Raw genomic sequence first — 12,694 nt, forward strand, 5'->3', positions numbered from 1 at the left:
CACACACAATAATCTTTCTTTACCGGATCGATTTAAAATATCATGTAATAAAAAAAAAGGAGATACATTAAAAGGAAATGATCGAACAATGAACAAAAGCTTCGGTCCCAAACCGAGCCCTGATAATAAATAATTACGATTACGAAGTGGTGCCCTTTCTACCCGGTGTTGAAATTAGGTAATTTTCTTTATTTTACGACATAAACTGCACGTTGGGAATGTTTCGACGGTTAATTATTGGTAGATTATCTATCAGTTAGGATTCCCGAGGGACGGGCATCGACGCGTCGTCCGTCTGATTAACAGACTATATTGAATATCGAGTGTGTATATGTATATAAGTGCGCGCTAAGCACAAGGCATCTGTTTTTACTGCTTAAAGGAACTTAAAAAAATTCCTTTCATTTACTCTAACCAGGCTACATAATATAACTAAATTCTCTTATAATCCCATCAATATTGGTTAGTATTTTTTTATCTTTTATTAGTGAATATATACATATATAAATAAATATATATGTATATATGTATATTTATATATATATCTATGTATATATGTATAGAGTTTTTTGATCAATCAGTGTCTTGTCGCTATCTTCACTGTGTACACATCATCACTTTTTTTTCTTTTTCTTTTTTTTTTCGTTCCGGACTAACACTCTCGATACAGAGGTAGAAAAAAAGGACCCTCTGTGCGCTTCGATATAATTATCATCATTAACAATTATTTGGTCACTGATTAGAGCATGCGCGCATGTGTTTATTTTTTTGGGCGTTCGCTGATTGCATATCGAAGGGACGGTCTATGTTCTGATCAGCAAAAGTTAGCAACGTACAGATGCTGAGGAAACGAACACGAGAAGTGAGTGGTGCAGCAGTCAGAGCACTTTTTGGTTTTCGTCACAGAGTTTATTAAAGACAGCTTGATAACTAAGCGCCGGAAGAAACTTTCCAGTTTATTTCCTTCAATTTCCCTTACTGATTGTTTGACCGTTTCCCTTCGCTTATCGATGCCATTCTCGTCGATTCGGGTGAAGAGTAATTCCACTCCGGCATTTTAGTTTGTTCTATGGAAGGACTCCCGTTCTGAAAAATAAGCAATTCGGGTTTGAGTCGTTACCAGGCTAACCAAATCTGTTAAGGAGATTCAAAGTATGCGTCTATAACTGAAAAATGCAAAGATCATTAATCAGGTTTTCTCTTACAGTGTGGTTGGAATTTTTCGCCATGAAAATCCTCAGCGAACGACCGTGGTTACTGAACGGCCTAATTTCTGGATCCCGGCCTGGTCCATCGACAGTGTCGACACAGTTACTGCTGAGAGATAAAGAGAAATCGGTGAACATACAGTTATCGGATATCACAAATCGAATGGTACTTTTCTTTTTCCATGGCAAAATATACGTATATACATTCATTAATTGTTCCATACGAATCATTGCATGTAAACAACTCACCTGGTGCGCAGCTCTTTTTGTTTACGTTTACAGTGGATGTATGCAGCTATGCAAATAATAACAACCAAAAATACTGCTATGGTGGCGCCTCCCGCTATGCTCGCAGTTTCCAACATCACACGTTGCCGCGAAGCTGGAAAGATGGACAAAAAAAGGTTTAAAAAAAATTACAAAAAACAAAGACAGCGATGGGTAAATATTGCAAATAACTTGATCCCTTGAGATTCAATAAACGTGTAAAATATTTCTGCATAAAAACTTGAACAACGAACAACTTGAGCGTTTCAAGAATGAATCAGAAACTAAAACTTGTCAACACACTTAATGACTTTTTCTTTTTCTTTTTCTTTTTCACATCTTTTTTACGATACATTTCAAAGCGTATATAATATACACTCACGTAAATAGGAACCATCCAGATCCTTGAACTCGCATCTCTGCCCGATATACCCGTTCGCACATCTGGAAAAAGTAAGAATATTTTTCAACATTTTTCACCGCATAAATTATAATCAACATTGTCAATGAAACTCCAATGTCCAAGACTTTGCACAAATACATACAATTCACACGATTTCATTTGAAAAAAAAAAAGATTCACGTACTATAAGAATTTCTCTACGTGAAAACGATATGAAACATACATACATTCATACATACGTATGAAACTAATCTTTGTCAATTTCCCATTTTTCAAACACTTTTTCCAACTTATTAGTACAAAAGATTGCTTCGCGTGATCGTAAAGATGATGAAATAAATGGCAAAACGAGAGAAACTTTTGCAAAACTGGATAATCAGTAAAGGGGTAGATGGCCGAAATTCGTTTCATCTCTTGTCTCTTATACGTACAAATATTTCATATACACATAGGTGAATAGAATTTACACAAACACATAGGTACAAGGAGGAGTAAGTATGAATGATTCAGTGGTTCGCACGTCTGGGAGGTCTTCTCCTCCCCCTCCTTCTCCCCTCTCTCTCTCTCTTCGTCAAATTCTCATCTTTATACCTACCTACCTACCTACATATATAGATAAAACCATAAACAGATAGATAGATAAATAAATAGATAGATAGATAGATAGACAGACAGACAGACGCATATAGAACGGAGACGAAAACTCTGCTGCGTGCGCGCGTTTAGGAATTTTTGGCAGACGTGTTACCTTGAAGAAGGTAAGGATTAGCCGGCACAATAACGTCGTTCGCCGACCGTCTAAACTCCGGCATAATTCCTGCATCTATTTCTTTTTCTCCTATATATTCATTCTTTCGTATGCCGCCGCTTCGGGAACCCGCCGCGCGCGTTTACCGCGTAGTAACTCCAGGTGTATGTATATATATATATATATATATATAGGAAGGTGGAAGGTATAGAGAGAGCAACCTACGATTCAAATTATTCCATTCCCGGATCCCCGAGCTACTAGTCTAGTCTATAGGTTCCCGCACCGCGGCATGCCAGAATTCAGCCATCAGTTGCGGACAATTCAACCCGCCCCGCGTCTTTCCTTCCTGCGGTCTTCTTCAAACGGTCACCGAAAACCGACAAACCCTCTTTCTCTCTCTCTCTCTGACATACCTACGTGCGTAAAGGCGATTTACGATTTTTATCCCACTTGACCAAAAGGAGAGAAAAGAAACTTGGGGGGGGGGGGGGGGAGAAAAAAATAAAGAAAATATAAAATAACCTTCGGTTCCAAGAAAGAAATTTTCACAAACGTACATACCTACGGTAAACACAGTTTCAGTCACGTTTTCATTATACATATATACGCATTTATTTTCTGCTGGGAAATACCCGCAGATTTATAGATTTATTTTTCTTTCCTTTTCCTTTTATTGTTCTCTTTTTCTTCTCACAGAAGTTTCGAAGCTTAACAAGATTCGCAAGTGATATCTTTGTACGATCACGGATTCATTCCCGTTCTTATACACAGGCAATATAACATGGAACTGTAACGATTGCAACGATTTCTTACAGATATTCTCTTACAACCTGCGACAAGTTATATACACATCTATATATATATATATATATATATATATATATCAGCGGTCAGCATCGTTATGTTTATACATAAGTTTATAAATACACATAGGTATTTACGTACGTACATACAATGTACAACATATATTGTATATAACATCGCGGTGAAATGAATTGTACCTAATGAAAGGACCGCGATCACGGAAACGCGGACTGTTTGCCGTTCAAGTTCGACGAAGACAGAGTGAGTTTCCCACGGTAATTACCGCAGCAGCGCTTTCCTGACCACCGTCAAAGACTCGCAGCAGCAGAGCTATAAAGCTACGGGGAGGGTCTGCCGGGTTTTCTCCTCCTTTGTCATCATATATATATATATATATATATATATATGGTATATACATAGACATATATTTATACCTCTAACAATATTACTTCTATTTCCTCCTTTGATCGTCGAATCGAAATTAAGCCAAAACTCCTAACGTGTTTTCATTATATATATATATATATATGTATATATACATACGGTGTAATACCAATCAACTGCAGCATTGACGAGAAAAATGGATTTATTTTTTCTTTCTTTCTTTCTTTTTTTCCTTATTTTCATCGTCACTTTTAACGTATAAATTTCATAAAAATATTTAAACCATCATGCAGATGACCTGCAGTCACCTATATATGTATATATATACATATAAATATTTGCACTAAATTCACCATCGTACACGCCGATAGCTGTTGCAATGCCGTGGTGAGAGAAAACGAAATACTTACAAACAATTGTAGAGAAGCGATTCGGCAATTTTAACGGTGAAACAAGTAGCTCCGTTCAGACAATACCATTGCGCGTAGTCTTGCGGACACGGGTACATGTGGAATGTGATATTGGGTCGAGGCGTCGGCATCGGTGGTCGTGGCTTTGGCGTAGACCGTGACGAGCATGCATCTGCACCAGGGAATCAGAGAAGAAAAAAACGCAGATTAGACACAGGGGATAAAACGAGAAAGAAATTCGAAAAATCAAAAAACGATAACCCAAAAGAAAAAAAAGAAAAAAAAAAAATACAGGTACAAATTATTCTTACATCATTGTTTATACACATTAAACTCGTACTTTGGGGATAAGCTTCATTAAATTCCAATACATACATATATACATATACATATATTAATTATAAAGATATTTGTGAAAAAGAAAAAAATGAAGAAGAAGAAAAAAAAAAAAAAAGGAGAGAATTGAATCTAGAATACAGATATTACTATATACGTATAAACGATTCGTGAGTATGTACAATAATGTGTGTGTGTGTGTGTGTGTGTTTCGATTGAAAAAAGTAATTTTTAATCTGTTTAGTACTTTATATGATGGTGGAATACGTTTACTGCCAGAACAGCAGCAGCAGCAGCAGCAGCAGCAGACCGGACTCTCAATGTACGACACATTGACGGACTTTCACCAATTCATATCCAGTGTATATCCGTATAATCTATATACATTCTTGTCCGGTTTGTGAATCCAGATAGAAAGAATTACTACACGGTTGTCGGTACGTTTCGTTTTTTGCAAGATTCTACCATTATCTATATTAGGGTGATTTTTTTTTAACGACAATTTTTTTTTTTCAGTCCCCATCGAAAATTTTGTTCTATATGTCGAACGAATAATTCCCTAAAAGTTATAATTTGGGTAAAAATCAACTATAGTGACCTGTACCATCTCACCAGTGTAAGTTGGACTCACGACGTTTCAGACACTTTTGAAGATCGTTCAATTTTGCGTAATTTGCGACCAAGACCAATGTGATATCATAAAATTCCACTGAGTTGTAGAGATTTGAAAAAAAAAACGCTTCGATTCACGTGTATTTTATATGGGAAATCTTTTCACGCCCTGGGCGAGTACTTAATATTAATATTAAGGGCTATAACTTTGAGGGAATTTTTTGTTCGACATATAGAACAAAATTTTCGATGGGGACTGAAAAAAAAAAATAGTCATTCAAAAAAAAAATCACGCTAACATATATATGTATATATATATATTGTACATGACAGTGATAAAAAATTGTATGGCAAAAGTACAAATGAAACACCTTATATTCCATATAAAATATGTATACTACAACCGCATTAAGCGATTGAAATATCTGTAATGAAAATTGAACCCGAGTTATAATGGATCGCAATAACGCCATATAATATAACGATCAATTAAAGAAGACAGGATATAATAATAATAATACCCTTGCTGCGCGATACAGCTGGTAGGTAGGTAGGTAGGTAGGTAGGTAGGTAGGTAGGTATGAGTGAAAAAGGTAGGTAGGTATAACACAATGCGCGTGGCGCGTCCACGTTCAGGTCCGGTCGGTTCGTTTTAAGGTTCACCGTGACTAAATCGTGTAAGTAAGCAAGTAGGCAGGTATTTAGAGGCGTGTAAGTATACACAATACATATATATCCACACGTAAACATGCATGCGTATAGTAACGTCAAAATACGTCAATTAAGTTGGCTAACAAGTTTACCGCGGCAAAACTACTCACTTATCCCATTACCTGATCTATATAGAGAGCGTAAACCCCACCCCCACCCCCACCCCCGCCACCCCTCTCGCTCATCGAGCGCCTATTAAGTAAGTAAGTAAGTAAGTACGTATGTATGTATGTACCATCGGTAATAGACCTCCAATGTATACCTAAATATAATGAGAAGATGAAAAAAGAGAAGAAAAATATAACGAGTAGTGGCGGGGGAGGGGGGGGGGGGGGGGGGGCACGATGCGGGGTTGAAAATTTCGCGAGTCCTGAATTTACGGGTAATATGTATATAGTGGCGTGTATGTATGTATGTATGTATGTATGTGTAGTACACAGCGTATAAAATGCATGTGGGCATGCACCCATGTGTGTTGCCCACACCATCGTCGTCGTCGTCGTCGTCGTCGTCGTGTTCCTGCATCGACGTAGTTCAACGTTTGTCAAATAAGTGCTTTAGAAACTTCCGAATGGTTCTACTTTTGGTCAAACATAAAAGAGCTGGGCGATATTCTATGCCTCAAGGGGAGTGTCTGCCTGACTGGCTGCGTCGCGATGCGGCCTCTCTCTCTCTCTCTCTCTCTCTCTCTCTCTCTCTCCTCTCCTCTCTTTCCTCTCTTTCCTCGTCCCAACCTACGCCTACTTGTCTGCACGATCGTCCCTGCCGCGTGTTACCAGCGGTATAGGTATTATAACTGTATGAATGAATGAAGGCTGCAGTGAGCAGAGAAGAGGAAGAGGAAGAGGAAGAGGAAGAGGAGGAAGAGGAGGAAGAGGAGAAGGTGGAGGCTACGGGGAGGTCCTTGCGAGGAGCAGAGCACATAGCTCGCCGCCGCTGCTGCCGCTGCTGCTGCTGCTGCTGCTGCTGGTGTTGCAGTTGCAGGAGTGCACAAAACTGCTGCACTGCATCTGCCCTCTGCTCCGACCCGGCCAAACGCCGCGGCTATCTGTCACCTGTTCAAATTTTACAATCTGCCGTGCGTCTCGCGTATACATAAACATATATACATGAATATATATATATATACATATATACACTCGATTTAAAAGGTACATGCATATATATATATATATATATATATATATATATATATAGCTATATAGGTATACATATATGCGGATGTGTTGTAACGAAACGAGGTCTGTGCATATGCAGGATGATTCCGACGAAATGACGAAATTCTTACTATAGTTTTCTAATTTCTTTCTTTCCTTCATTATCTTTTCGATCTTCAGAACAACAAGATATACTTTATAATAAAAATCCCTACAAGTTTACACTAATTATTGTACATCTGCGACGTATGCGAGTATAATAATATTTATATACAAACGAATGTTCGTTATATTCTTTTCTCTTTTATTCTTCCTCTTCGTCTTTCCTTCTACTTTTCAAATCTATCGCACTCCCTAAAAATAATTACGACGAGATTTGACGGATGAAAAGAAATAAAAAAAAAAAAAAAGTTTCTACAAATTTTCACCTCTTGTCACAACGATGTATACGTTATACAACGTACAGCGAGAGCATCGTGGTTTGAAAAAGCATACGGATCTGTAAATTCGAGACGGTCAGGGTCAGACGTCAGCCGAGTTGGCATGGAATGCCCCATTTATATAGTACCTACATATATATACATACATATCGCGCCGCCGCGCCGCGGCATGCAAAAGTGCACAAGTCGCGGTTTCGCCGGTGCAGATTCCTTCCTTACATACAGAGGAGGAGGCTAATCGCGGTTATAATGCGGTCTACCTATTATACGCAGGCATTTCCCATCCCTATACCTACACACACACACACACACACACACACACACACACGGCACACACATAAATATATATAAAGCTTACACTTGCCGCGACATACGCCGACGACGTGCATGCCATATACATACGTACATACGTACATATGTGTATATGCTATACTCGTGGATATATAGTTGCACAAACGAAAGTAAGTAAGACTTGGAATTTGGTTCAATTTTTTTTTACCGCCCCCCCCCGCCCCGCCAAATTTTTTTTATACCCGTGCGTGCGTGTGTATATAACGCGAAATTCGGCTAGACGACGCATCGCATCGCATCGCATCGCATCGCACGCATATCGGCGACGCATTCCTCACCAACGACTCGCGGACGAGACGCCAGGTGATTGGCCTCGCCGTTTCCGACCCGCTCTACAGCCTGCTGATGTATAGACACACGTATGTATGTATGTACATATCTATACCTCCTATATGCATATATATGTATATATATACGACATGCTACACGCGCGTGTTTTAACACGTATTTACGCGTGTACACACCGACGGTATTGTTATATGTATATACGATATATACAATAATATACATACATATGTGCGTATGTGAATCTGCGCGGCTTCGCGTTAAGAGTGGTGATAATGTTTATTGTAGTTTTGTTTAATCTAATCGTGTACGATAATTTATTTCATATCGTTATCTCGTCATTCGAAATATATATATATATATATATATATATATATACATATACGAACAGTTCCAGGATGTCGTCCAGTTATTTGTGAAAATATAATTTCCTGAGAGTTCCAGGTTTTCCAGGTTTTCCAGACAAGAACCATTATTTATCCAGCTTGTTCTCGTGTACGCGATAAATTATGGAAGATGATACAATAGTCATACGGACAAAAATATTCTGTACCATTTGACTAGTAGTCGTATAGAGCACAGCTCATTGCGAGGGTGAATTTGTAAGAATTCGCTAGCACGTACAATTTTTAAGAAATCAGTACTTGGTTCCTGATCATTGCCTGAAAGTTGAAGGACAAAATCTCTTTTTCTCACCAAATGGCTAAATTTTTATTGAATCTAGGATGAAAATCAGTAAATTCCAGATACGACATGAAATTCCCTGAGATTTCCAGCTTTTTTCCAGGGAATATTAAATTCCATGAGAATTCCCCGATTCTATAATTACCATGAATATACTGGACACCCTGGAACAGGGTTTCGGTAACGAAACTCGATCGTGATTTTTTTTTTTTTATATATAAATATATGTTGAATTAATTATTATTAATATTTTTTAAATTTATTGGATAAAATAAACTCGACTGAGATTAGTTATAACAGATTTCGTCATGACCTGACCGTTCGTATAATCGTATGATCTCGAATAGATTGAAGAAATTGAATGAATACTGAAACGATGAATCAATCGTCTAACATCGCGACTCGGAGGATTGAAATGACAAAGAATAGATAAATAGATATTTGTGTCTTTTGCGATATTGTGGGGCGGGTTTGAAATATCTAGTTTGAAAAGTTCCGAAAAGATGAAACTTGAATATTTTTTGCTGGTAAAATTTAAAGCAAAGAGATCAAAATCAAAGTTCCGAAATGTGAGAATGAGAAAATATGAAAATCTGACCACCATCGAAAAATTCCGAATGATCCAAGATTTTCAATTCTGTGCGAATTTCCGATATTTTTACTTTTGGAATACCGTTTATTCCTGATTTTCGTTTTTTTTTTCCATTTTTTCCATTTTTTCAGATTTTTCACACCCTGGACTCGTCGACTAAACTACACCGCTTGGGTATAATAATATTTCAATTATCAGAATACATCTCCATAAAAATTTAATCCTCCGCAATTGACTGCATTTCAAAACTTATCTCAATAAATTTTCAAAATCTCTAATAATGTCATAACATTAACCCATCGATTTTTGCAATAATTCAAAACTCGATTGTTTCATAAAACTTTCCATATTCCTTTCGCTTCAACTTTCCCCACCAAATAACTATCGGTATTACATAACTTTCCATAACATTTCAAATTCCTATAACCTTCAATCCCGCCCCGATCCAATATACGCCTTATTATAAATCAAATTATCAGAGCATACGAATAAAATGAAATCATATGAAATATAATTACATGTACCTGCAATGCCGAACAGCGTGTAGCTGACGATAAGTATGAAGGTAGCGACATAAGGTGGTATCCGACAGGTAACTCCTCTCGTCCTCGATGAACACCATGAGAAGGAAGAGTAGGATGAGGAGCATGATGACGATGACGATGACGATGAGGTTGAGGATGCGATATTAGTTACGTTGCATTCATCATCATCATCACCCTCATCACAGGCATCTGTGACGTGCCTGGGTTTAAGGCTCGTAGAATTTGGTACGTTAGTAGTAGTGGTTGTAGTTGTTGTAGTTGTAGTAGTTGTAGTAGTTGTGGTGGTGGTGGTGTTTCTCCGTCGTTCCACCGCATCCTCGCTCCTCGATCCTCGCTCTTCCCGATGCACCAGGGTACCGCTGCAGCAGGCATCACGCCTCTCTCCCTCCTCCTCCTCCTCCTCCTCTTCTTCCTCCTCATCCCCCTCATCGTCCTCCTCCTCCTCCTTCGCCACCTCCACCTCCACCTCGTTGCCGGCGGCGGGTGTTCCTGCCGATGTCTTCCGCACGTGCCGTCGCCTCCCTGTAACCAAATACGAGAGGTCTGATGCAGCAGTCGGCCACCACTTCGTCCGCAAAGCGGGTTTCTTTTTTCGTTTTATATATATATTTTTTTTTTTTTTTTCTATCAAATTTTGTTTGCCTTTGCCTGTTGAACCTCATCTTTCTCTCATCTTCTTTCATCTCGTCTCATTGCCGATGAAAGAAGAGAGCGGAGAGAGAGAGGGGGGAGGGGGTTTAGGGGGTTAAGAAGAAAAAAAAAAAAAAGAAAAAAAAAAAAAATGGGCCGTACGCCGCTAATCTGTTTCACGCCCTGCCAATCTGTATATTATAACGTTCGAGTAGAACGACACCACGTGTCGTGTGTCCTGTGTCCTGCCTGCCTGCCTGCCTGTTCGGCATCCTGTAACACGGCGATGACACCGTGTGTATGAATGAATGAACTAACGAATGAATGAGCCTGCGGATCGTGAGCGAATAACAACGTAATATAACGTGCGCGCTCTCCTCTCCCCCCCTGACGGATACTTAATATATCTTCCTTGTGATCTATACCGCATTTCCTCAATTTCTCTTTTTATCCCTCTTCCATCTCGATGATCTCTTTGTCATTTGATTTTTCACCGCATCTGTATAGTATCATGCAATATGTCACCTCAGGCACTGGCGTACCCTTGTATGTATATAGTCTATGCTCGTGCATCTTCGTTAAATTTTTTTGGTCACCTATAATTATAATTATAATCAATACAGATTATCTTGAAACCTGAATGCAAAATAGTTAGACTATAAGGTACGACCGAGAAGTTAGACGTACATAATCTGTAAATAACGAACCAATAAACCACTTTCATAACCGACGCCGAATGTGAATTAAATACTAAAATGTAAAAGCATGTATTATTCATTATTGAAAAAAAATTATTCGTTTCTAACGTAAGATCCACGTGGGATTTAATTTCGATGATTTTATTAACCGCAAATACCGTAATTAAAATAATATCTTTTCACCCCAATTTCGCAATCTTTCAAAAAACAAAACTTTCATATCACTTTTATCCCCACATCACTGCAGCCACGTTATATAGTTATACACAATGCATTGATGATAAAGAGATGACGACAATGAAGATGAACGCGCGTCACCTGCGCTGCGGTATTACGACGCGCATGCGATACGTGCAGCAGTATGTGAAGCGAGTTTAAGCGAAAAAAAGGAGAGGAATAAATAAAAAAAATAAAATAAAATTAAAAAAAACCAACAAGCTACACTTTATACATATATCGTGCGATGCGCACGCTCCGAAGCGATCCGCTATAGCTCTACTATAATATCACGCATCTAGCTGCATAGGTACGAGTATATATATATAAATATATATATATATATATCATACTGTACACGCAGGGAAACCTTCTCAAGTTTTTCACCATTTTTATACCACACCCGGATATAGGTATACATGTAAATACACACACGCACACATACTCTTATTTACTCTCTCGCGCCATCTGTCGCTGATATTATATAGATGTATATATATATATATATATATATAACTTTCCAAGGTATATCCAATCTCTCGCGAGCATACAAATTTATTTTACATAAAACGTATATATATATATATATATATATATATATATATATATATATATATATATATATATGAATATATAAGAAACAGCAGCCGTGATGCAGCACGCGCCGCGGAGTTTTGAAACCATCGATCGTTGGTGTGAAAATTCCTATTAACCAACCTGTGCAGCGCACAAATATTATTTTATAAAAGAAATCTGTAAATCTTTAAAAGAGAACAGGTATATCAAAATAGTTTGTTCGTCTAACTATTATATCTCGCATCCTACGGTCCATGTTTTTTTTTTTTTTTGTTTGTTCAAATATTTTTCCTTCAATTTACTTGGCTCGCCTTGCTATGTGTAAGAAAATTCCTCGTCAGTATTACAAGTATGTATTCAGACAATATGAAGGAAAAATGCGAATACGGAAAAAGAATGCGGTATTAAAATTAACCGTTAATTATTCATTTACACGTAGATAACGTCTATACATATTATCTACACTTAAATATTTCGCTTATTATATATTCTCTCTTTCTCTCTCTCTCTCTCTCTCTCTCTCGCTCTCTTAAATTATGAAGATGAAGATCTCGCGAGAGATCGCGACGCAGTTACGTCATTCGCGTGGGTGTCGTCCTCTGTATAACATTTCTGGTCCCGGGATTTCTAGATT

The 12,694-nt window shown here is 38.0% G+C and overlaps 1 protein-coding gene across 2 annotated transcripts in view; it reads right to left on the minus strand.

The window, feature by feature from the left end:
• Nucleotides 1-644: 644 nt before the first annotated feature.
• Nucleotides 645-12,694, minus strand: part of LOC124416753 (pro-neuregulin-3, membrane-bound isoform-like) — a 35,213-nt gene continuing 23,163 nt past the window's right edge. Inside the window, exons 2-7 of one of the 2 annotated variants that reach the window (XM_046898067.1) lie at nucleotides 9,920-10,462; nucleotides 4,228-4,399; nucleotides 1,858-1,919; nucleotides 1,458-1,590; nucleotides 1,206-1,314; nucleotides 645-1,086 (exon numbers count right to left, since the gene is read on the minus strand). In XM_046898067.1, coding sequence (XP_046754023.1) covers nucleotides 976-1,086; nucleotides 1,206-1,314; nucleotides 1,458-1,590; nucleotides 1,858-1,919; nucleotides 4,228-4,399; nucleotides 9,920-10,462 — 1,130 coding nt within the window. In that variant the 3' untranslated portion in view covers nucleotides 645-975. Of the gene's footprint in view, nucleotides 1,087-1,205; nucleotides 1,318-1,457; nucleotides 1,591-1,857; nucleotides 1,920-4,227; nucleotides 4,400-9,919; nucleotides 10,463-12,694 lie in introns of both variants that reach the window. The other variant, XM_046898056.1, reaches the window with a different exon arrangement.

Source organism: Diprion similis, chromosome 1 (genome assembly GCF_021155765.1).
Source record: "Diprion similis isolate iyDipSimi1 chromosome 1, iyDipSimi1.1, whole genome shotgun sequence".
In the NCBI taxonomy this organism is placed as follows: Eukaryota; Metazoa; Arthropoda; class Insecta; order Hymenoptera; family Diprionidae; genus Diprion; species Diprion similis.